Here is a 22,646-nt window from a genome sequence, read left to right as displayed (position 1 = left end):
AAAATAGCAGAACAAGATTCATATAGCCGACCTGATATATATGGCAAAGAAGGGTTCTGTGATTGATCTGGAAGCTTATAAGCAAGCTATAGCTTCAGAAGCTGCAAAGCCTGCAATCGTCTTTGCTACTTTATCCAATTGGTTGATCCTCTTCACTCGGCTATATGACATGACTAGGGAAATGCAATGTTCATGCCCCTTTTGAAACTATAGATCTAAGCATATAGTAAATGCCCAACTTCCGATACCACCTGCTATTATAGAAACTCTGAGGGAAATTCACAAGAGATTGGCTAAATGCAGGACTCCTTATGTTGTGCATGATCATAGTAAATTTGTCAACAGATTTTATGAAATTCCCTCAGAAATTTTCTTACAATTTTCTCTTTCTCACAAAAGGGATATTTCACAATAGGCAATTCTATGATACTATGTTAAACCTTAATCAATCAAAAAACCAGGCTTAAAAAAAAAAAAATCAATCAAAAAGCCTCTCACTTTATTAGGTACCATACCTTTTCGGTACCATGTGGGGTTCTTCCTAACATGTATATGTTTGTCTTTCAAAATAAAACAATCATATTAGGGAGCACCCCCAATATTGTGGGTTCTAGAAAAGAAATAATAACATAATTAGATGAAGAATGTTTGAGAAATTAACCTATGATGATTGCTACTTGTTCTGGAATTTAGGAAAATATTGCTATGGAACTTAGAAAAATACCTTAAGACTCATGATTTTTTAATTCTTAAAAAATCCATCACCTAGGGCGGTAAGAGACAATGCACACCCGTGTCACCTGAGCTCACTTGTGCAACTGATGTTGTACTGTTCACTTAAAATAGTAACAATCTCTGGAGTGTCAGACAATGATATAAATACCAAAAAAAAGAAGAAAATATTTGGAAGATGAGAAGAAAAAGCCATATATGCACATATAACAGAGGGAGAGGGATGTTATGAAGGACAGATTCTAAAGAGAGAAATTTTAGGAGATTCATTGCAATGTGCCAATTGGCTGGTTGGTAAATTCTCCCGCTATTTGTAGTTGAGAGTTGGGATCAAACCTTGCCTACACCAGGGCTGGGGTTTTATGGGTTTGGGGATGAGCTATCACCTGTTGTGTAACACAAATCCCCAATTTTAGTGCGTGTTTGGGATGACTTTTGTATAGGAGTGTCAATTGGACTGGATTTGGTCCAATCCGATTTAGTCCAATGTGATGGACCAGGTCCAATCCAATCCAATAAATATTTTGGACCATTAAATCTGAACTGTTCCAATTCAATATATCTTGTTGGTCCATCCAAATTGATTTTAGTTTGGGTGGGATCCAATCCAAAACCGGTCCACCCCTACTTTTATGCAATGCATAAGCTTTTGGCATTGCAAAGTGGGCCCCACATAGAACGCCTATTAAATGGGCTTTTATAAAAGCGCTTTCTTGATAAACGCTTTTAAAAAGTTATTAAAATCTACTTGGTAAAGTACTTTTTGGGGGTAATTTTTCTAATGAAAAAAGCACCAAGCTCCAATCAGATCTTTTGGATGCATGAAAGTTTATCTTAAATTCTTCCGCCTTCGGTGGCATCTAATAAACTTGAACACACTTTGGATGCTTTGTCAAATCTTGAGAATCAACCAGCAGCTCTTAATGGAACTCCATCCGGCATACATAATCTAGTTTTGTCAACTAAAAGATGGGATGAGAAACTTTTATTACTAAATACTTTGTTGTTTCTATTTTTCCAAAGAGCCCATAAAATCATTCGGTCCTGACATTTTCTAATACGCATATCTCTCTATTTTATTTATTCACTAGTCTTAGTATTTTCCACCAATCTTTAACTCACTCTCCAAGGGTTGGTTTTGGGATTGAGTTTTTCATCAGAAGCCAACAGTGTTGAGCTGTGTGACAAGATATATATATATATATATGATCACTTCTTCCCTCCTCCCCACAAAACAAGCAATTCGGGTCCAAATAATTTCTTTTTTAGGTTTTTTAATTATTTGAACTCACAAGTTATCCAGTTGGGTAAATATCTTCCACGTTAGCTTTGCCAGAATACCTTCATTTACCCATTGGAGTTTTTTTAACTCTCCACCCTCCATTTTGTATGCATACGTACATTCTTCCACCCCAATTGATGAAAAGGTTTTCTATCATTTTAGTCTCATAAGAATTATCTTCGTTTTTTATCTATATTTTCAAGGATTTTCTTTGGGAATTTAAATGTTCTAATTAGGAATTGAGGTATCATAGAGATATTAGATTTGGGGAGAGTAATCTTCCCAGCTAGAGAAAGAGACTTGTTTTCCACCCACTTAGTTTTTTGAAAATTCTCTCCTCAATCCTCTCAAATGTTTGAGTACCTTTGTCTCTATTAATGGTGCACCCAAATAGATTTGCTTTTTTCTTCTTTGATTGGGATTCTCAAAATTAGTTGTTGAGCCTTGAATGTTTTTGGAGAACATAGTTGTAGATTTATTAAAATTGAGCTTTTGACCATGGGCCTTAGCATTTTTTAAAATATGCTATGGATACCATGCAACCATCAACAATGATTGAAAATTTGCATATTCTTATATTTTTGGATAATTTATAACAATTAAAAATAAATAAATACAAATTGATTATTTTGGTAATTAAAATTATTAGTTATAATTACTAGTGGGCCCCATGTGATGCATGGGAGTATACAATATTCAATAGAATGATAGATAGGATTAAAAAGAAATGTAAAACATAAAGTATTTTACCTAATAAAAATAGTTAAATAGATAATTGATTAATTTAATTAATTTACTATTAATATTAACTGAATCTATATATTTACTAAAAAAATAGGGCAAGTCTTTATTAATATCAAAGTTGTTTTTATCTCCAATCACTATTAATCTAAAATTAATCAGTATATAAATTAACTTATATTAATGGTTTAAGATTATATTGAATCAAATTTTAAGATCCCGTTGGACAATTTAATGTATTATTTACTAAATTCACATATATTTAATGAATTAATAGTTCTCAGTTCACAGAGAGGACTTTTTACAATAACAATAATAATAATAATATTTCAATAATTGACAAAATCGGTGTTGTTTTCAAAAATGTTGAAATCTGTGAGCACCAAAAGTAAACTTCATTTTTGGACAAAAGTGCCCTTCTCTTCTTAGTTTCTTTTCTTGTCCAACCCAAAAATTTAGACCATCAATCCTCATTGAAGGTTTTTGAAGTACGCTCCATTATCAATGCATGGTGTCTCATTAAAACACCCTCCAGATATTTCATCTTTTCTTCCCTTTCTCATGCATGGTGTCTCATTGCTTTTGGTTTTTTGACATAAAAGTTGTATTTTGCATCATTGCACCTTCCCTAGGAATCGTATCTTCCCCACTGCCTCATTTCTCTCTAACCAATCAATTGGGATTATAAACGTGGTAGCCAATCAGGTGTTATCAAAATTCATGGGTGAATTTTGATTGGTCAAAACTCTTACGTACCATATCTTTCCCGCATCATAAATTTTCCAATGCAAATTGGGCCTTCTCTGCCTTCAAATCCCAAAATTGGAGTTTTAGGCTCACACTTGACTCCAAATATTAAGCTCCTGCGATCCAGCCACCATCCCAAGCTACTTTCTTAGCTCCGAAACCTTCAGCTGGTTGTCCAAAAGTGAACTTTACTTTTTGCACTCATCGATTTGAACTTTTTTTTTTCAAAACAGCACGGATTTTTCCAATTGGTGAAACTTTATTATTATTATTTTTTGTATAAATCTTTGTAAATGCCTTCACAACTGATTTGTTGGTAGTCTCTGGCTGGTTTGTATCGAAGATATGGAATCAAATTCAGATCTACCCAGAAAAAAAAAAAATCAAATCCTCTACCCATTGTGACCAATTCACGATTCACCAAGCATTAATTAAAGCCTTTCGATTGAAGTCGACGGCCCTGTCCGATAAAGGATAAAAATCAAAATCAGATGCAAAATTTGAAGCCACTAAAGCTTCGATTTATTGTTTATACTTGGTACCTCAACTTTGTTATTTCTACCACCCATAGTTTACTTACCACATAATAACACGTCTGCACCTTTGAACCATGGTTATATCAAAAACTCCCCTACCAATAGGCAAAAATGTAATGACAATTAAGATATATTTCAGAAGCACAGGAAGTTCAAAGCTTACAAAGAACCAAATAAACAAGAAAAGGAAAAATAAAGGTGTAGTTAAAGCAACATATCATCGGGTACACCGGTATATTCCCCTATATGAAAAGTGGGAAAAATAAAAGCAGAAAAATAAAAACGGAAAATCTAAGCTCCACCTATGCCATCAGAAAGAAAAAAAAAAATCCAAAACCAAGGATGACTACACAACTCGGAATGTCAATGATAGTACATGAGTTGCTGACTGGATGAATTGTTTGCATAACCATCATACAAGGACTGGGATCCACCAGCGCTCAAACCCATGGATGCTGCTGCTGCAGCAAGGCCTTGTCGTCCAGTCATCTGCATAAGAGCCTGGCCTGTTAAGCTAGAACCAGTAGCCTGGCTCAAGGCAAGTTGGCGCTGGTAGGCCAACAACTCTGCTGCCGAATAGCCCTGGTTCATTCCAGTTTGAAGGATCTGGAAAGGGGGAACTGGAGGAGGCAATGGGTTCGAAACAGTCCCTGGAGGAGTTGGCTTGCTACCCCATGAACACTGCACACAGACAATTCCAAAAGGCATTTGTTATACAGATCAGTACCAAGACAAATGCTACACAAGTACACAACCAATATCTTATAGTTTAGTAGTACAGCCCACCAACTGATGGTGGTGGCTCGGTAGGATCTCTGACTCGTCGCAGAGACCTGGGGATCAAATCCCACTGTCACCAGGGTTGGGGCGTCAAGGGAATGGGGGATGGGCTAATGCCCGTTGTGTAGCCCCATGAAATAATAAATAAATAAATAAGTTTAGTAGTACAGCCCTATAAGGTAGCTTCATACAAGCTGTCACTCTTCGGTTGTCAGCTTGCCACAGCGGATCCATGGAAGAGAAGTTTTGGCACTTTCATCAAAAGATTGAAACTTCATTTAAATACCAAATCGCAGTGACTATGAGATATCTCTAGATACGCTACCATATAGAAAACTTTGATGGCTAAGGACAGAAAAACAAACTGATAGGTAACTGCAACCATCACACCTAGATTGTTTCAACCATACAAATGACCTCACTAAGCTGGAGTAAGGTTGAAATCAAGTTTTGGTGGAACCCCCCCCCCCCAACCCAACCAACCAACCAACCAAGTAACAGGCATCTAACAGGTTTTAGATCATGTTACAGATCCTAATTCCTCAGTTTACTGTTGCACACCCTATTCAACTGATAGAATAGAGATTTCCTGTCAGTCTGAACAGTTACAGTGCGTATTATATGCCTTGGCTCAAGTGTTGATATATGAAATTAATCCCAACAGAAATATTCCTAGCTACATACGGTAGCTTGGTTGAAGATGATAAAGGACCATCACTTCATGCACTGGCTTCAAGCTTCAGTATATTTGATCAAACCCCACATGAAAAGATTCATCCAACCATGTGGTGTCTGTGACTATTTAGAGCCCTGGTTCCGTGTCTACTATCATGTCCTCCTAAATATAGTGGTTTATAAAAATGAGGGCCACCGCCAGAACACAATAACTGAAAGAGATTAGAATAGAGAGATCCCTCTAATGGAGATATGCTACCTTCATGGACTTTCCACATACTATCATTCCATTGGCCATTCGAATGGCCAAGGCTGCTTCTTCATGAGTGTGATACCTTACAAAACCAAACCCCTTGTCCTTCTGGATGCGCACCTCCTCAATAACCCCAGCCCCAAGGTCATGGAACTGACGATGAAGTTCTGCTTGAGTCACCTGGAAAGGAATGTAATAATTATATAGAATAACAAGAAAAAGAGAACCACATGAATGCTCGCAAGAAAAAATAACAAGAAACAGAGAACCAACAAAACTTTTAGTGTCACTAAAATAAAAGCTATGGAAATTTGCCAACGGAAAAAAAAAGAGTATGGATTTGGAATTGGCTTGATTACCTCATGAGCAAGGTTGCCAACATATACAGTTGTATAGGCTGGATTGTTTTCTGGTGCCTCCTCATTGGTATTTTCAGGACCTCCATCTGTATGTAAAAAGAAAAGAGAGAACAGCTCAATGCTCTAAACTTTTTCAGGAAGGTCATGTTCACTATTTTTGGCATGTTGTGGATGCTTTTACAGCCGCAAACAGCAGCAGCAATGGGCGATTAATTCAGAGTTTAATGGACAGCAGCAGTAATGGGCGATTAACTCAGTGTTCATATCTTATCTTATCTAGATTCAGTGTTCCTATCTGTTAGCTAGATACAGTGTCCCTATCCTATCTTATCTGTTAGCTAGATTCAGTGTTCTTATCTTATCTAGCTAGATACAGTTCTATCTTATCTGTTTCTATCTTAGCTTAGATCAGTAGGGAGTCTTATCTGTTCAGTGTTCTTATCTTATCTTAGCTAAATTCAGTAGTATAGATTAGTAGGGAGTCTTCCTAAAAGTAGGACTCTTTATCTTCTTGTAATCTCCTATTTAAAGGAGCTGATGATATTCAATAAAGGGGTCGAAATTTTCAGTCAAGAAAGAGCAGAGGAGAGTTGGTGATCTCTTTAACAAATCACCATTAAGGCGCCAAGATAGGTTCCTCAAGAAAAGGGAGGAACAAGGGAAAACAAGGGGTTTTCCCCGTTGGCCGACCTGTGACGAGATCCTATTCGCAGGCCCTTAACATGGCATCACTTAAAAAACTACTTAAATGCTGGTATATTTGGTTATTTACATTTCAGGAATACTTGGACACTGCCCCAACCTGAAAACTACTTGCATCCTGGTATCTGGTTATGTAGTATGTACATTTCAGGAAAACTTGGACAGTGCTCCAGCATGACACCCCAAGACATGTATCAATAGTTTTGTAATGGCATACATATCGTTTGATGTGTTATGTTGCATGTGTGTCACAGTGTGTGAGAAGGGGAGGTAATGACAGACTAGCAAGTAGTAGCACTTGTACAAGTGATGCCTTGAACCAAAAACTAAGAAAGACAAGTTTTTTATGATCACCAACTTATATTTTAGGTTATCTTGACTTAAGCCCTCAAATGGATAAATGTCATCACTGTTTATTATAAGTAGTTGATTATTTCTTTTAATTTCTTTCTGCTAATCAACTATTTGGAACTTGGAATTAAATCAGTTTTTTGATCAGCAACATAGAAAACAAATCATTAAATATTTGAGATAAAAGAGTTATAACAAGAGGTTGAGAAAATCTGAAAAGACCCATTACATAACACACACCCACCACCCTATTAAAATTGTGCCCAATACATTTACTGTTTGTAACCTGCTTGTTTAGCCAATCCATCCGCCAGGCTATTAACAGATCTCCTAACCCTTCTAATTTGAATTATCATGTCTTTAAAAAACCACTTAAAGTACCAAAGTTCATTCCAAAAATGTCAAGCCACCTTTTACCTTCATTCAGCTACCCTACTACTTCTTTGAGTCCCCCCTTCAATGATTAGTCTAACAATTCCCATTTCTTTGGCTTTCTGTACCCCAAAAAATGCTGCCAAAAGCTCTGCCCTTACTGAATTACCTAGTTCTATTGGACCCAAAAACATAGAACAAATAGTATCACCCTCATCCCTTATCACCCCCCCAGAAAAAATAAAAAATAAAAATTCTGAGGGACCAAGATTGCCCAAAAGTTGCTTCCATCAAAGTTTAGTTTCATCCAACCACCAATTGGGAGTGACCATACCTCTCAAGTACTTTTTGTTTCCTAGAGGAAGAGCAAACTATTGCCCCCTAGTTCCTAAAGAAGTCTTCACTAAAAAGTCTAAGAATAGTTCCAGTGTCTTCACCCACTGTTCATCTCCTAGAGTTGTGATCTTAATAACTGTCTCCTTACGTTTCTTTCTCCGCAAAATTCTTGTATTCCTTTCTTCCCAAATTGTCCATATCATTGCAGCCCTTGTACATCTCCACATAATTCTGCCCTTTCTCTTTGTGCTTCACAAAAAAGACAGGTAAAACAACCTGTCCAAATTGATAGGAGGGTTCCACCTACAACCAAAAAGAGAAGAACCATTCCAAAATGCAGCAAACAAAAGAACAGGAGATTTAAGAGGTGGAAGGCAATCTCACCATTCAACTTGCACAAAAAAACACCTGTTGGGGAACACAATCCAATTTGGTCTTTTCCTTTCTAGCAAGTCGCAAGTATTAATGCAACCCATAAAAAAAGGTATTAATGCAACCATGGAAAACTTCCCAACAAAAAGCACTGACTTTTGGGGGGATAGGGACACACCATACTTCTTTCACAGGAAAGAAAGGAGAAGAGGTAGCCACAAGAGAAGTGAAAATACATTTGCAAGAAAACAACCCAGTAGTATTAAGGGACCGCACATGACTATCTCTCACAATGTCATCAAAGACTAAATTATCCAAGATGCACAATAGGTTAGAAATTTTTATTACCAAAAAAAATAGGTTAGAAATTTTAAACTCTAAGATTCCTTGTAAAACCCAAATTCTAATTCAGCCCAAATAAGGAAGGATGAGACTAAATGAACATAGACACAAGTCTTTCCTTTAGATTGGAGAGAACAAACAAAGGAGGAAACACATCTTCCAAAGGAGACTCCCCAATCCAAATATCTTCCTGGAACCTAATCTTATTACCTAAGGCCAAATCGTACCTTACATGATTAAGAAATTGATGAATGATACTATGTATAGCTTTCCATAGTGCAGCCATAGCTATGTGCAGAATACCAACATCCCAACCATTTTTTATAGCCCATGAATGCTAGTCACAACTTTATGCCATAGCCACTCATTCTCCAACAAGAAGTGCCAAAGCCGCTTACACAAAAGAGCTATGTTCTTTTTACTAACATTGTTAATTCCCAATTCACCCTCAAATGATCTTTTTTCCCTTCCCCCAACTCCCATGGAAAATGCCTCACTGAATTCTCAATTATTTTCACAACTATATCTAAGGCATCCTAAAGACGGACATAAAATAAACAAGGAGGTTAGCTAGGGTGGATTTAAAGAGAATTATCCTCACACCAACTCACCAAGTGAAAAATAGTTGATAGTGATGGAATGAAAGCCCCCAGCCCCTAACTTCATAAAATTCAAACTTGATGGAAGCTTTATTGGCAACAGGGGATTGGCTGGGGTAAGTAAGAGTATTTTCAGAGATATAGAAGGTAATGTGGTGGCCTTGTATTCAGGACCCTTGGAGCATGATGATGCATTGATAGCAGAACTTGTCAGTCTACTGCAGGGGTTAAGACAAGATAAACAATTGAGCTTCCACAATCTAGAGGTGGATGGGGATTCTCCAGTAGTCATCTCATGGACTAGAAACAGTACCCAGATTCCCTGGGTCTTCCAGTATAACTTCAGGGAGATTGTAAACCCAACAAGGGAGCTAAATGTTGCCTTTAAGTGCATAAGAAGAATAGCAAATGGAATGGCAGATTCTTTGACCAAACAAGATACTGTAAGAAAGCAAATGTTTTAAGAAAATCTGTAATCTTTTGTTGTTTTGGGGTGGAACTTAAACCCAATCTCTTGTAACTCCTAAATTCACATCAATAAAATATTTTTCCTGCTGATCAAAATATGAAAAAGTGAAATATAGTTGTTTTCCACTCAGCTAGTCTCTTCTCAATTCTTTCCACCACTGGAGTCCAAAAACTAACTAATCTAAGGTCATCACATAGGGGTAATCCTAAATATCAAGGGTCACTCCCCACCTTCACACCCCAAAGTCTTTTGCCGAAGACCTCAACTCTTCTTTTAAATAAACTCCTGACACCAATCTTTTATTCCAACTAACTTTTAAGCGGCACTTTCTTTCAAAAAGGCTTACCACCAATTTCAAATTCTCAAACCCACCTTTGCTCTCCCCATCACAGAAAACAAAATATTATCCGCAAACTGCAGGTGAGTTACCATCACTCTATCTCTCCCCATAGACCAACCTCTGAACAATTGCAAAGTGCAAACAATTAGCTCTATAGATCAGCCTACTGAGAACATCAACCACCAAATTAAAAAGAAAAGGAGATAGAGGATCACCCAGCCTAAGGCCTCTAATAGTCCCAAGAAAGTCTACCACAGACCCATTAACAATGATAGAGAAATGACTCATTTGTAAACAATCCTTGCTCCATTTACACCACAAATCTTCAAAACCACAACTTCTCAAAATGTTAACTAATAACTCCCAATGTCTAATTATTTTCTCCTAATTTAAATATAATAAATAACTTACTAAAATATTAAAGATGATCATTAGAGACTTTAGGATCAAGTGAGATCAAGAGGGACCATCTAGTCAAAAAGGAGGAAATTGAGAATTGGAAGGTTGAGTCAAAAAATTAATATTTCACTTTTGGGCAAATGGCTTTGGAGGTTTCCTATAGACTCAAACTATGGCATGGTGTGGTGGTTAGCATCAAAGATCAAAATTTCACAACGTACTGGCTGGTAGTTATCATATAGATAGGTCACCAGTACACAAAATTTTGGTCTTTTGACCAATTCTTGAAAAAAAAAAAAAAAAACTAGAAAAAAGGTGTGTGGGGTTGAAACACAATACACCCATCCAATGTATTGGGGTGTATCGATTCATGGCTGCGAGCTAATGGCAAGGATGTAGCCTATCTTCAGGATCAACATTGAGACATCCCTAGAAATAGATTTTCTAAGGTGCACCCCTTTTCTATTGCCACATTAGTTATGATACTTTTTTACTAGGATAAGATCAAATTTTTGAAGGACCATTAGTGTGGGAGAGGCTGCTCAAAGATGTTTTACATCTACTCTCTTCTTATAAAGCCAAACCCATCTCTCAGCTTGTCACCAGTTCCCCTTCAGGATTGTCTTGGGACTTGGGTCTTAGAAGAGAACTTGGGGATTTTGAAAGCCTTCTTTGCCTGAAATTATTGAATTCTCATGAAGGAGCTTTTCTTTACTTTTCTAATTCAGACAGACTAGTTTTTGGACAGCTTCTCCCTTTGGTTGCTTCTTGTGTACTTTACCCATGAAGAATATTTGGAATAAGTGCCACCTAAGACTAAGACCTTCTGTTGGGAGATTTTTCACTCCAAAATCAGCACTTGCAAGACTCCACAAAGGAGACCCATCTCCCTTCAGATGTGTACTTTGATAAAGCAAGTTGCAAATACACTTCCATCTGCTATTTTCTCCCATTGAAGTGCTTCATGTATGCTTTTTCCATGAAGAATAGTTGGAACAAGCAAGTGACAGCTAAGATTAATGCCCTCTGTTGGGAGGTTTTTCACTCAAGAATCAATACTTGTGAGTCTTTGCAAAGGAAACCCACTTGATATCCCTCTCATCATATTTGTGAGTTTTGTAAGCAAGTGGCAAATCCACTTTCCATCTGCTAATCCCTTGTTCTTTTGTTATACAGATTTGAGAATAGTTATCTTTAAATTTATGGTTGCAGGTGGAACCCTCCTCAAATGGTGAAAGCTTATTTAGAAGCTCTTCGCTTGGATTGACAAAGATAAGGTGAAGATTTTATGGCATTGCACAAGGATGGAAATTCTATGGGCCATACTGGAAAATAGCAGAATTTTAAAGCAAAGCAAAAAAGCCTACAAGCCCTCATTCAAAGCATCATAAAGAAGATGATTCATGGGTTAAAATAATGAAAATCTTTTTAAGGTTTTTCTATGAATGATTTAAACAGAAACTAAAAGTGGATTGCTATTAGCACTAGAGCATAAATCTGGTCACAGTGGCAAAAGCATGAATATGGTTAAATTAAATTTCAATAGCTGTAGCTTAGGCAACCCAGTCCCATCCGGTATAGGGGGATTTATAAGAAAGCATCAAGGCAACATTTGGCTATATGTACTAAGATCCAGATGGCCATTAAAACTCTTAGGACTGCAAGTCAGTTTTCCCAACTTGAAGAATTTCAATTACATTGAGCTTGGGTTAGGGTTCAGGCTCATTGAAAATATAAAACTTTCCAACCCAACCAAGCCCAAGTTGCACCTATAGAAACTCTACCATAACAGGACTACTTTCAGCATTAGAGATTTTGAGACTTATAAAGTATCTAAACTTGAATCATGTAATAGTAGAAAAGGACTTCACAGTTGTTCTAGGCTGGATGAAGGGAAATAGTCAAGGATCATGGTGTTTTTGTAATACCTTTTTTATCAATAACTCAGGAAGTCGATTTCATTAGAATTAAAATAAAAAAAAAGTACAACCAGAAGTTGTGAAGGGAACAAAGTGGACACCAGATGTCTAAACCCCAAAAAATTACAAATAGGCCCAAAACATAGGCTGTCTTTCTACCCCTTGTTTAACCAAACAACAAAGAGGTCACCAGGTGCTTTCGTAATACTACAAACGAGATTTAAGGCATTGGACAGGGAATTGGTCATCTAATATTTTTTCGTTTTGAGAAAAGATGAAGTCCATTGTATTAAATGTATGAAATGGGAGAGGAAAAAAAAAAGGGAGAGCCCATTATAATGAAGCTGTACATGGGAGGAATCCCACAGTAAGGTCAGGATTACCGATCTATCTATTCTGGGACATTTTTGCATGATTGAACCAGTGATTTAAAAGGCGCGCCTAGGTGCACAGGTGAGGTGCATTTTAGGGTATGCGCTTCGCCTAGGTCCTAGGCGCACGCCTGGTGCGCGTGATGCACCTTGTGCCTCAGCCCAGGCATGCACCTTTTGAAAATTTGGCGTTTTTTTTTCTTTTTTTTTTTTGAACCTAGTGGCTAGGCCGGGGGCTCCGCCCAACCCCCTATTTGCTAATGTTGGTCATTCATTCATCCTAATAAAATGTCTTCTTAAAAAGCAATTAAAATTATAAAATCGTTAATTTTTGTGTGAGAACTAAGAATTTAAGACCCTAACATGGACTTGTTTGGGCTTGCCTCGAGGGGTGTGGCACAAAGGCGGCTTGTAGAATCAAGAATGTAATATGTTTTACATCACATTAGCTAGTTGAAGTAATGCAATTGAGGAAAAAAGAGATATTGTGGGTTTTACATGGTTGAAAATGTTTTACATGTTTGACTTTATTTTTTAAATTCTCATTTGAATATGCTTTACATTTTATGTTTATGTATTTTAATTTTTAGATAATAGGTTTTTAAAACATTTATTTTAAAACTTAAGTTTATATTTTTATTAATTTTTTTTATTTTTTGGCTTTTTTTTGAATTTTCTGACATGTTTTTGATTTTTTAGCATTTTTTTTGTATTTTTGTGCACCTTGCTTCAAATAGGTGTGCGCCTCACCTTGCGCGTTGGGCGCAAATTGGCCCCTGCACCTTGTGCTTTTAAAACACTGATTGAACATAATCCATTCTTTTCTATCATCTTATAAGATTCTTGGTTATTCATTAACAAAAAAAATAAACATTAGAAGGAGGTGACACAGCTGGACATGTCATATACATAATTTATACTAAAAGATGAAGTATCTGATACAATAAGGCACCCCTGTATACTATGTGGGTATCATAATCAATTAGTAGTACCAGGATGGGTAAACTACCAACAAATCGCTGAAACCATATAAATAATTTACAATAAAAATTGAAGTATCTGATACAATAAGGCACCCTTGTAATTAATTATCCTGTTTGATTAATGAAAGTTTTATTATTGATCAAAAAAAATAAGGCACCCTTTTACAGTATTTGGGTATCATAATCAATAAGAAGTGCCACGATAGGTGACCTATCCAAAAAGGGCAAAAAAAACAAAAGAACGCTGAAGCCAATGATTACCTAGAAAATGTGTGCATTCAAATGTCAAGGAAAAGACACGCAAAATACCTGAAGAGCCATTTGTAAGTACTACTGTTGTTTGGTTATCACTGTTCTGCTTGTCTTCATTAAATCCAGCTCCTTTGGCTGCCCAATTACATCTAATTTGCCTATTTCCAAGCCATTTCCCTGAAAGTTAACATTGCCATCCCTTTTCATTTCTGAAACTTGAAAAAGGGTAAAGCAAAAAGGATTTAACCAGTTGCAGTTTCCTCACCAGTCAAGTCATTTATAGCACTTTGTGCATCCTGCAAAACAATCACAGCAGATAAGATAATTAATGTCTGGTGATCTTGGTTTCTTTATAAGTAACTTTACATTTTATTTATTAAAATGATACAAGATATGTACATACAACACAAGCATCCCCTGGAGAGGTACAAGCTGGCTACCTCTCCACAATTTAATGACACATTACAACTAAGCCCAATACAATTGCTCCCTATTGAATCCCTTCTTGGCTAACATTGACAATAATAAACTGCTATTAGATATTAGTTCCAATTATTAAATTCAAACTCCTAATTAAGCAGTGTCATGTGGGTTCTACCAAATGGATGTAGTGTCCATGTCAGACAGGGTTTAGATTCTGACACTTTTCCTTCCATACCATTTTCTTTTTCTTTTTGTCATTGCTTGTTTGATACAGATGAACCTTTAGCATATATATAAACATTAGAGTTAAGATTCTGACACTTTTGTTTAGCTTGGAAGACAATTCTCCATATCATTAATCATTTACTTTTTTATTCTCTGTGTTTGTTTGATATGAATGAACCATTAGCAAACTTAATAATACTCTATCACAAAATAATAATTGATTATGAAAATACCTGCTGATTACGAAAAGAAACAAACCCAAATCCCCTAGATCGCCCAGTTTTGTTATCCCACATGACCCTTGCATCCCTGCAAAGTAATTTGATTGATAATCAAACATGAATACAGTCAATTAAAATAGCACTATCCAAAACAAACCATAACAGATAAAAGACAAAAAGAAACTTACGAACAACTTGGATATACTGAGAAGCAGGCAAACAATGTTGCATCAGTGACATCAGGGCTCAGATCACCAACAAAAATATTGAAGTGCCCTAACAAACATAAACACCATTGAAGCTAGCTCAGTGATGACATTGTAGAAAGGGGGGCGGGGGGGAATCCTCAAGTGAGATATAGGGAAATAGGGGAAAGGGAGAAATGGATGTAAGAACCAACCAGAAGTATCCTCCCTCTGGCCATTGGCATATGCCCAGTTCACCTTAATTGCCTGACCATAACTGCAAATGGATTAAATAGGGAAAACATTATCCATAGCACTAAGATATATATTTCATGAGGATTCAAAGCATGGTATGATTATTTCAACTGAAAAAAAAAATGAAAAAAAAAAAGACTATTATTCCTAAAGCAAACTAACAATAAGGCAATTAAAGCATTTGAAAGACAAATTTATTCAGCTTTCCATTAGAAAAAACACTGCAATGCTCAAATACCAATTAGATTAACACTGCTCAAAATCTAAATTGCTTAAACCATGTTTTGAGCAATCAAGTACAGTGAAACCCTCATGAAAAAAGACAGTCCATCAAAGGGTGAATAAAAGCTTAAATAAGACACCAAAATGGGATTGCTTGATACAAGAGATTTTTTTCTTACAGTTGTCGTCCATGCAATGTCATTATAGCAAGTGCAGCAGACCTTCGATCATAGTAATCCACAAACCCGTACGATGACTGCCAATAAGCAACAAAGAATAAACAGGAAAGTTTGAGTTTCAATTCTTGGATAATATGCATAGTATCAGCTAATAACTTCCAACCTATGTATGTTAAACAAACACAAATACCAAGTATTGTTCCGTCTTCTATTAGGTCATTTTTGCAAACAAAAGAGAATGTAAAAAGTAAATAAAAGTGGAACACTTTTTCAATATAAAAGTAAAAGCTATCCACCAAACCACCAAAGGCTATGATATGTAGTATATACCATATTGAAAGACACATAACATCTTATATGGTTCTTGTACCCTGTACCACAAAGAATTTTCTTCAATGCAACTTTTTGTAAGAAAATTGGCCACTTGGTTTTTCACAAGACTCAGTTCCAACCAAATACAAAACTTCAAATACAGAATATCGCTTACAACATTCTCGTTGAAGATAAAAAGTGGGTAATGAGAGGAAAACTGCCCCACTGTACCAGGTTCCTATTCCAACTGTAGAATCCTGCATCTGTATGTGGTACTTGGGTAGATATTATTTTCATTTCATATGGTGCAGTTCATATTAGCGTAGCAAATGAATCTTCCAAAGACCTACCACTTATGAGATATCCATTTAAGTTGTGCTATGTTGCAAAGAAAATGGATGAAAGGAAAATATAATCTAAAGAAAGTGATTTTCCATTTGTTTGACAAGGGAAACCAAAAAAGGGAAAGAAATTCAAGAAAAAAAAATTGAGAAGGTGAGGTAAAAATTTTATTAAAGGATGAAAAAGATACAACAATTTCCAGGCATCTCACACCCAGAAAGAAGGCATGTTACAGACTCCAAACAGACCGAGTACAAAGCAAATGGAAACAATTCTGAGACTTAAACTCAGAGTTAACTGACAGCCAAGAAACAAGCTTAGACACTGCAGACTGAATTAATTCCTCCAGACTTAGACACTGCAACCAAAAAAAATAGAAAAGTGCATCCCTTTAACTTCTTTTATTTTTCTCTCCTAAAAGGTAGGGAACATTAGAAAATGAAAGGAAGCAAAGCAGGTCTAATTAACTCCTAAAAGAAAATTCTTCATTTTTACATTCTTTTCTTTTCTCATTTGCTTAGCAACCAAACAAAATGTCAGGGCCAATGTTTTAAAATGCAGAGGTGTTCCACTACCTAGAGGCATGAGGTGTAGTTCAAATTGTAAGAGACGTAAGCCCCCCAAACACAAGGAGGTGTAAGCCTCCTTAAGAGAAAGGGGGGATGAGGAGGAAGAAGAGGAAGAAGAATCTCATTTATATTTATTTTTAATAAAAAAATTTTATATTGAGAAGAATGAATATGCATAGCACTAGTTCAAAATCCCACTAACAAAAAAAAAAACAAACAAATTGGGCTGATTGAAAAGGGGGGCTGGAATCTGGGGGGCGAAGGCCCCAGCCATGGGGTAAGCCCCCAACCCACTTTCTTTCCCTTCCCTTTCCCTTTCTTTTCTTTCTTCTTTCTCTTTTTTTCTTCTCTTTCTTTCTTTTTCTTTCCCTTCCCTTTCTTTTCTTTTCCTTTTTTTTCCTTTTTTTTTTCTTTTTTTTCTGTCTTTTTACATGAGGCGTACACCTCTAGCATGCCTCATGAAAAAAACGTACGAGGCATATGCCTCTTGCACCTGAGGCACCTAGGCATACGGGGGCACCTCGCCTGGGGGTGTCAGTGCCGCCAGGCATACGCCTCCCACGCTTTTTAAAACACTAGTTAGGGCCCACTCTATTCCACTGGTAAGCAATACTTTCATCAGCTGTGCAGCTCATTTGATTTTGGTTGTCTCCACCAGAATTGGCTTGCTGCTTGTATTGATATCAGCTTTTCCCAAGTGCTTGCGGCCTATGCCAAATTATACATTACTTGGAAGAGAATGTACACCATGCAGCCTAGCAGACAGTATGCAGTATCACCATCCATCTCAAGCTTACTTGACAGGGAGCAATGCAAAAAGTAACCTTCAGAGAAAACAGTCCGTTAAATAAAATATGTTGTAATGGAATGATTATCACTGAGGCCTGAAGGATAAATGAGAAGTAAACATAAAATACCATGTTCAAATCAACTGATATCTTACTGTATGCTACTGTAAGAATATAACATACTTGATTCAGTATAGTAGAAGAAAAAAGAAAAGACCACAGCTGCCTACAATAAGCAATGCTTCATAAGAAACAAATAAAAATAAAACATTTTAATCCACAAACTACACGAGCAAATGTAACCTGACTAGCTTTTCAACAGTGGAACCACAACCAATGACCAATGTGTAATGGCTTGACTTAATAGCTTAATGTGATATCAAAGCAAAATAAATTGCAAGCAAGCTAAAAGAAATAATCACCAAAAAACTAATAATCATGGGGGTCTGGCAATTATAATAACCAAACCTTCTCTTTTCTGATGAGCTTGCATCCTTCAAGTGGACCAGTACTCTGGAAGACCTCTGCAAGAAGAGTCTCGGTCACATTCGGATGAATATTGCCCACATACCTGAATCAGCATGACCTATCTTCATTAATAGGCAAATAACATGGAGGACACTAAACAAATAGTGAATAAGACCAAAATGTATGCAACGTTATGCTTAGCACTGCCAATCACTGCAAGCTTATAAATCATAGGTTGAGGAGCTACATCAGAAGAAAGGACCCAAATAGATGTCCAAAAGAAAGTCCGCTCCTTTCATAAATTATAAAAGGTGAACACTCCAAAAGTTCTCTCAATTGTAGGAACCTAGAAAAACCTGTTCAAACTTCAAGGTTTGGGCCCCAAGAAGCATAAATGCAAAAAAAAATAAAAGAAAAAGAAACAAAGAAAACCGTTGCATAGAACTCACACACTACGGCATGAAGATGAATCAAACCCAGGAGGCAGATTTCCACTTGGAACCGGCTCCATCTGCAAAATATAAAAGAAAAAAAGAAGAAAATAAAGAAAATGACCCTGAAAAGTCTAAGAGGATTTCCTAACAAAATGAAAGAAAAAAAATCCCACAGCTGTCCAATACAACCTGTCAACCTCTATCCAATAACCCACATCCGAAAGGCAAAATATTAAGGAAAAGGGAAAAAAGAGTTGCAGTTGCTCAAAACTAAAACTAATAAATTCCTAATGCAATGCAAAAACAGAAAATCTAGACCAAAATCTCAATTCTATAAATTGGCAAGGATGACATAAGACAGCCAACAAAAGTGGGAGATAAACAGGGGAAAAAGGCAAAAAATAGGGCAACAATCTTATTCTAACTAATACATTTTTGCACTCTGTGCAATTGTTAGGCTAATTGATCTGTCATTTTCTTAATAAGCACAACTCACACTTACCAACTGAGCAAAAGAAAAGAATCAAAATGTACAAATATAATTAGACCTAGTCAATTGCAAATAATTTCAGTTTATGTTGTTATAAATTACACAAGTAAAATGTAAAAACACAATAGCTTCTTACTGGTCATGGATTTAGATCCATCAAGAACCAGGTTTTGACTCTTGAGACTGGCCTCAAAATTAAAAACAAAAAGTCAATAAAAAAGACTTTTAATTTTATCTCTTCCAACTTAGCTAGTCTTTCCCTGTTTATTCTTTGCTCTACTCTTATCTTCTCATTTTCCTGCCCATTTCCCTTATAGTGCCCTATTTTTTTCTCGATTTCCACCAAAATAGGTTTCTAGGTATTTAGTTCAGTTGCAAATAAAGACCAATCAAAATATGGAAAGTTTGACAATATAATCAATAAATTTTGACGATATTATAAATTTCTAATCTTCTCTGTTAGTTTGAATTCATTAGATGTTCAAGTTCACAGCATCCTTGATTCACTGGCAAACCATGTAAATGAGAATATTAACACTATGTCATTAGATAAAGAACTTAGTAAAGTGCTAGCAAACACTGATGAGACACTTATTTTTTGTTAAAAAATACCAAATCATGCACATTAGCGGAGCCACATAATGCTACAGTTACGGGAAGTCTCGCTTTAACTAAAATGAATTGAACCGTGAAGGCAGTAATACATCATGCAAGTAAGAAAATAACAAGATATTTAAGAAATTGAACCAAGAAAATTTAATGAAAGCCTTCACATCGAATCTTGCATCAACACAAAAGCAACTAAGAATACATACATGATCAATGACTTCAATCAAAGTAAAAGCATATTCATCAACAGAATCTACACAAAATGCAGCGAAAGAGATAATATATCGAACCTGAGGCATCGCGGCAGCGAGCACGGGATGATAGAGCTGCTGCTGAAGCAACGCCTGCTGCATCAGGGCTTGCTGCTTTAACCTCTGCTGCATTTTCTAAAACCCTAGAACTCTCCTAACCAGGATACTGAAATCAAATAGTAAACGCTAGAAATCTTCCACAGAAGATTCTCAAACTCTGTTTTGGAGATCAAATTGACCGTACGAACAAAAAGGCATAATAACCTACAGAACCTAGGAGAAAATGAACGCAGAAAAGAATCAAAGCACAGGATTTATACAAGATTCTCTAAAAGATCAAAGGAATCAACGAGAAATTGCTCTATGACTTCAATGGAACGACAATTGAGAAAGATGAGGAATTGGAAATTGGAGCAGAAACCCTAACGAGCAAGAGCTTTTCGACAGATTTGGTTCTTCTCTCTCTCCTCTCTCGGTGCAAGCAACACCAGAGAGACAACAAAGTCGGTGAAAAAAAGGTCCTTTTGGCGTGGCCGCGTGTAGATATTTAAATATGGACCACATTTCGGTACGTGGAATGTTTAATTCCAATCTGACGACAAAGAAAGGCTTCTAGCATTGGAGACCCCATCCAATAAATTTCCGTCATCCGATGGTCGAAATCCATGGCTGAAATCAATTCGCCGTCGCCAATGGTTGTGGAAAAAGTTCACAGAATAACCGTGGAGGTTGTGGGGATGGATTGTGTCGCCCCGGTTCCGGGATATATCGAGCTTTCTAGGCCTCTAGGGTTTGGTTTGCTTTAACATTACGGGTTCACGTCCGCCCCTCAAATATATCCCACGCGTTGCGGGCGCGGCGCGTCTCCGCCTACACGCAGATTAAAGAAACTCGTGCAAAGTTAACTGCCTCGTTAACTCCCTCACGCCTAAAAGGGCATCATTCCCTATGCTATTCTGTGTTCGTATCCCCTTTGAACTTAGATTGATCCTTGGAGACATGGGTAAAGAAGTGGTTCGCAAAAAGTTCAAGGTTGTCTCAGTTGCCCAATTCTCTTTGGTTTTCCGAACAGAACATTTCTTAGGGAACCCTTTGTATTCGATTGAGACGCAATTCTGCGATACTGGGACAGCACGCGACATTTTGATCAGATGCAGCTAAGAAGATGAAGGGTTGAAGTATCCAGTGCTATCAGTCTGTATCGCTAAGAGGAAGGTAATTCGAGCGAAGAGGTTGCAGTGGAATTTTAGAGGGAACCAGACCATCTTTGTTGATGGATTGCTGGTTGATATGTTGTGGGATGTTCATGACTGATTCTTCAATCCAGACTCTGGATATGTTGTTTTCATGTTTAGGACAAGAAAGCGGGTTGGACAGCCGATTGTTGTTGGAGGAGAAGACTGCGCAAAAGGACCAAGAGAGAGTTAAGTTTTCTTTATTGATCTATGCTTGTAAGAGCCCATAAAGAAATTTATTGTTTCCATTTTTTCAATTTTATTTTCTCTCACTCTTTCATTTTTCTTTATTCTGGGGAGAGTGAATGTAGTTATTCATTTGGTGATGATTATAGGAAAGAAAAAAAAAACAAAAAATACTTGGCAATGACATTCTGGTTTTTGAGTAGTAGAAATGTGTATTGATAGAACTTGAAATTGATTGGTTTTGATCATATTTGGAGTTGTTTCTTTTCATCTATTTCTCTTTTTTTCTCTTTGAACTCTAAGCCCACAAATTTTTATCTTTTCTCGTTTTCCATGAGAGGAAGTGAACACATCAGTTTGGATTCTCGAAAGAAAGAATTTTATTTAGTATAACTATAACAACACTACCAGCACTGGTAGTGACATCTGGTATGGTCTCCATGAGAAGCAAACAACAAGAAAAGGATAAAAGGAGAAGCCGCCCAAACCCCAAAATGAGCTTTTTAGGGATCTTGAAAAGATTTTAGTGGTTCCTTTTAGGAGAAAAAAAAAAAAAGGAACCAAAGTCTCTGGTGGTGGTGGTAAACTGGTAATGTCTGATTTGTGTTCATGGCCTGCATTGCCAATGGAAGTAGTTAAATTTTTTGTGAAAAAGAAGGAAAAAGTTGTAAAGATTGCAGGTGAGAAGCTTTTTAGGGGAACCATCTATACGGAGAAATCAGTTGGTTTCGTTACAATGAAGAAAAACAAATCTTCGACGGGTTATGGAAGGTGGAGGTTTCAGCTCTAAGATTAGAGTTTGGAGAGAGAGGATACGAACACAGAATGCCTAGGGGATGATGCCCTTTTGGGCAAGAGGGAGTTAACGGGATGAAGGCGCGCCCACAACATGTGGGATGTATTTGGGGGGCAACTCTGTGGGGGGCGTATGCGAACCCATTACAAGTTTGTCTATAAGAAGCCATTAGCGGGGACCCGTGCATGCACGAGAAATTTGCAAGATTTAATAATTTTATTTATAATTAATTAATAATTAAAATTTATTATTAATTAACTAAAAGTATTCAAAGTTTTTGTTAATATTTAAAATTTTAATAATTGTATTTTTCATTTAATGTTGATTTAAAGAAAATAATTATTGTTAATACTTTGTAGTGATTTTAATAATTATTATTATTTTTATTACTTTTAGATGAAATTTTGATTAACTTTAAATAAATAAAAATAATTATAAAAACTAACATTTTTATTAATTTCACTAATAGTTAACAATATATAGGAATGACAAGAAGGTGGGTTCAAGGTGGGGCACCCATCCCTGTCCCTGTTGCATAGTCAAG

The 22,646-nt window shown here is 36.6% G+C and overlaps 1 protein-coding gene across 1 annotated transcript; it reads right to left on the bottom strand.

Annotated features, from left to right (window-relative positions):
• Window positions 1-4,152: 4,152 nt before the first annotated feature.
• LOC104601642 (oligouridylate-binding protein 1-like) lies at window positions 4,153-20,412 on the bottom strand. The gene is made up of 12 exons (XM_010265071.3): window positions 19,925-20,412; window positions 18,551-18,612; window positions 18,102-18,204; window positions 15,623-15,699; window positions 15,182-15,243; window positions 14,970-15,057; window positions 14,794-14,869; window positions 14,178-14,208; window positions 13,970-14,089; window positions 6,106-6,191; window positions 5,753-5,926; window positions 4,153-4,719 (listed from the first exon to the last, which is right to left on the bottom strand). The coding sequence occupies exons 1-12, from the start codon at window positions 20,015-20,017 to the stop codon at window positions 4,402-4,404; spliced, it is 1,290 nt and encodes a 429-aa protein (XP_010263373.1). The 5' UTR covers window positions 20,018-20,412; the 3' UTR covers window positions 4,153-4,401.
• Window positions 20,413-22,646: the final 2,234 nt, after the last annotated feature.

Source organism: Nelumbo nucifera, chromosome 8 (genome assembly GCF_055504915.1).
Source record: "Nelumbo nucifera cultivar China Antique chromosome 8, China Antique-T2T, whole genome shotgun sequence".
In the NCBI taxonomy this organism is placed as follows: domain Eukaryota; kingdom Viridiplantae; phylum Streptophyta; class Magnoliopsida; order Proteales; family Nelumbonaceae; genus Nelumbo; species Nelumbo nucifera.
Note: the sequence above shows the minus strand (reverse complement) of the source record. Positions and strands in the feature narration are given on the sequence as shown.

Excerpts from the sequence above, each read along its gene's own strand:
- LOC104601642 (XM_010265071.3), bottom strand. The coding sequence starts at position 20,017 with ATGCAGCAGAGGTTAAAGCAGCAAGCCCTGATGCAGCAGGCGTTGCTT. Across the intron at positions 18,613-19,924 it reads TCGCTGCCGCGATGCCTCAG|ATGGAGCCGGTTCCAAGTGG; the intron begins GTTCGATATATT and ends TATATTTTGCAG. Across the intron at positions 4,720-5,752 it reads TATGTGGAAAGTCCATGAAG|TGTTCATGGGGTAGCAAGCC; the intron begins GTAGCATATCTC and ends GTCTGTGTGCAG.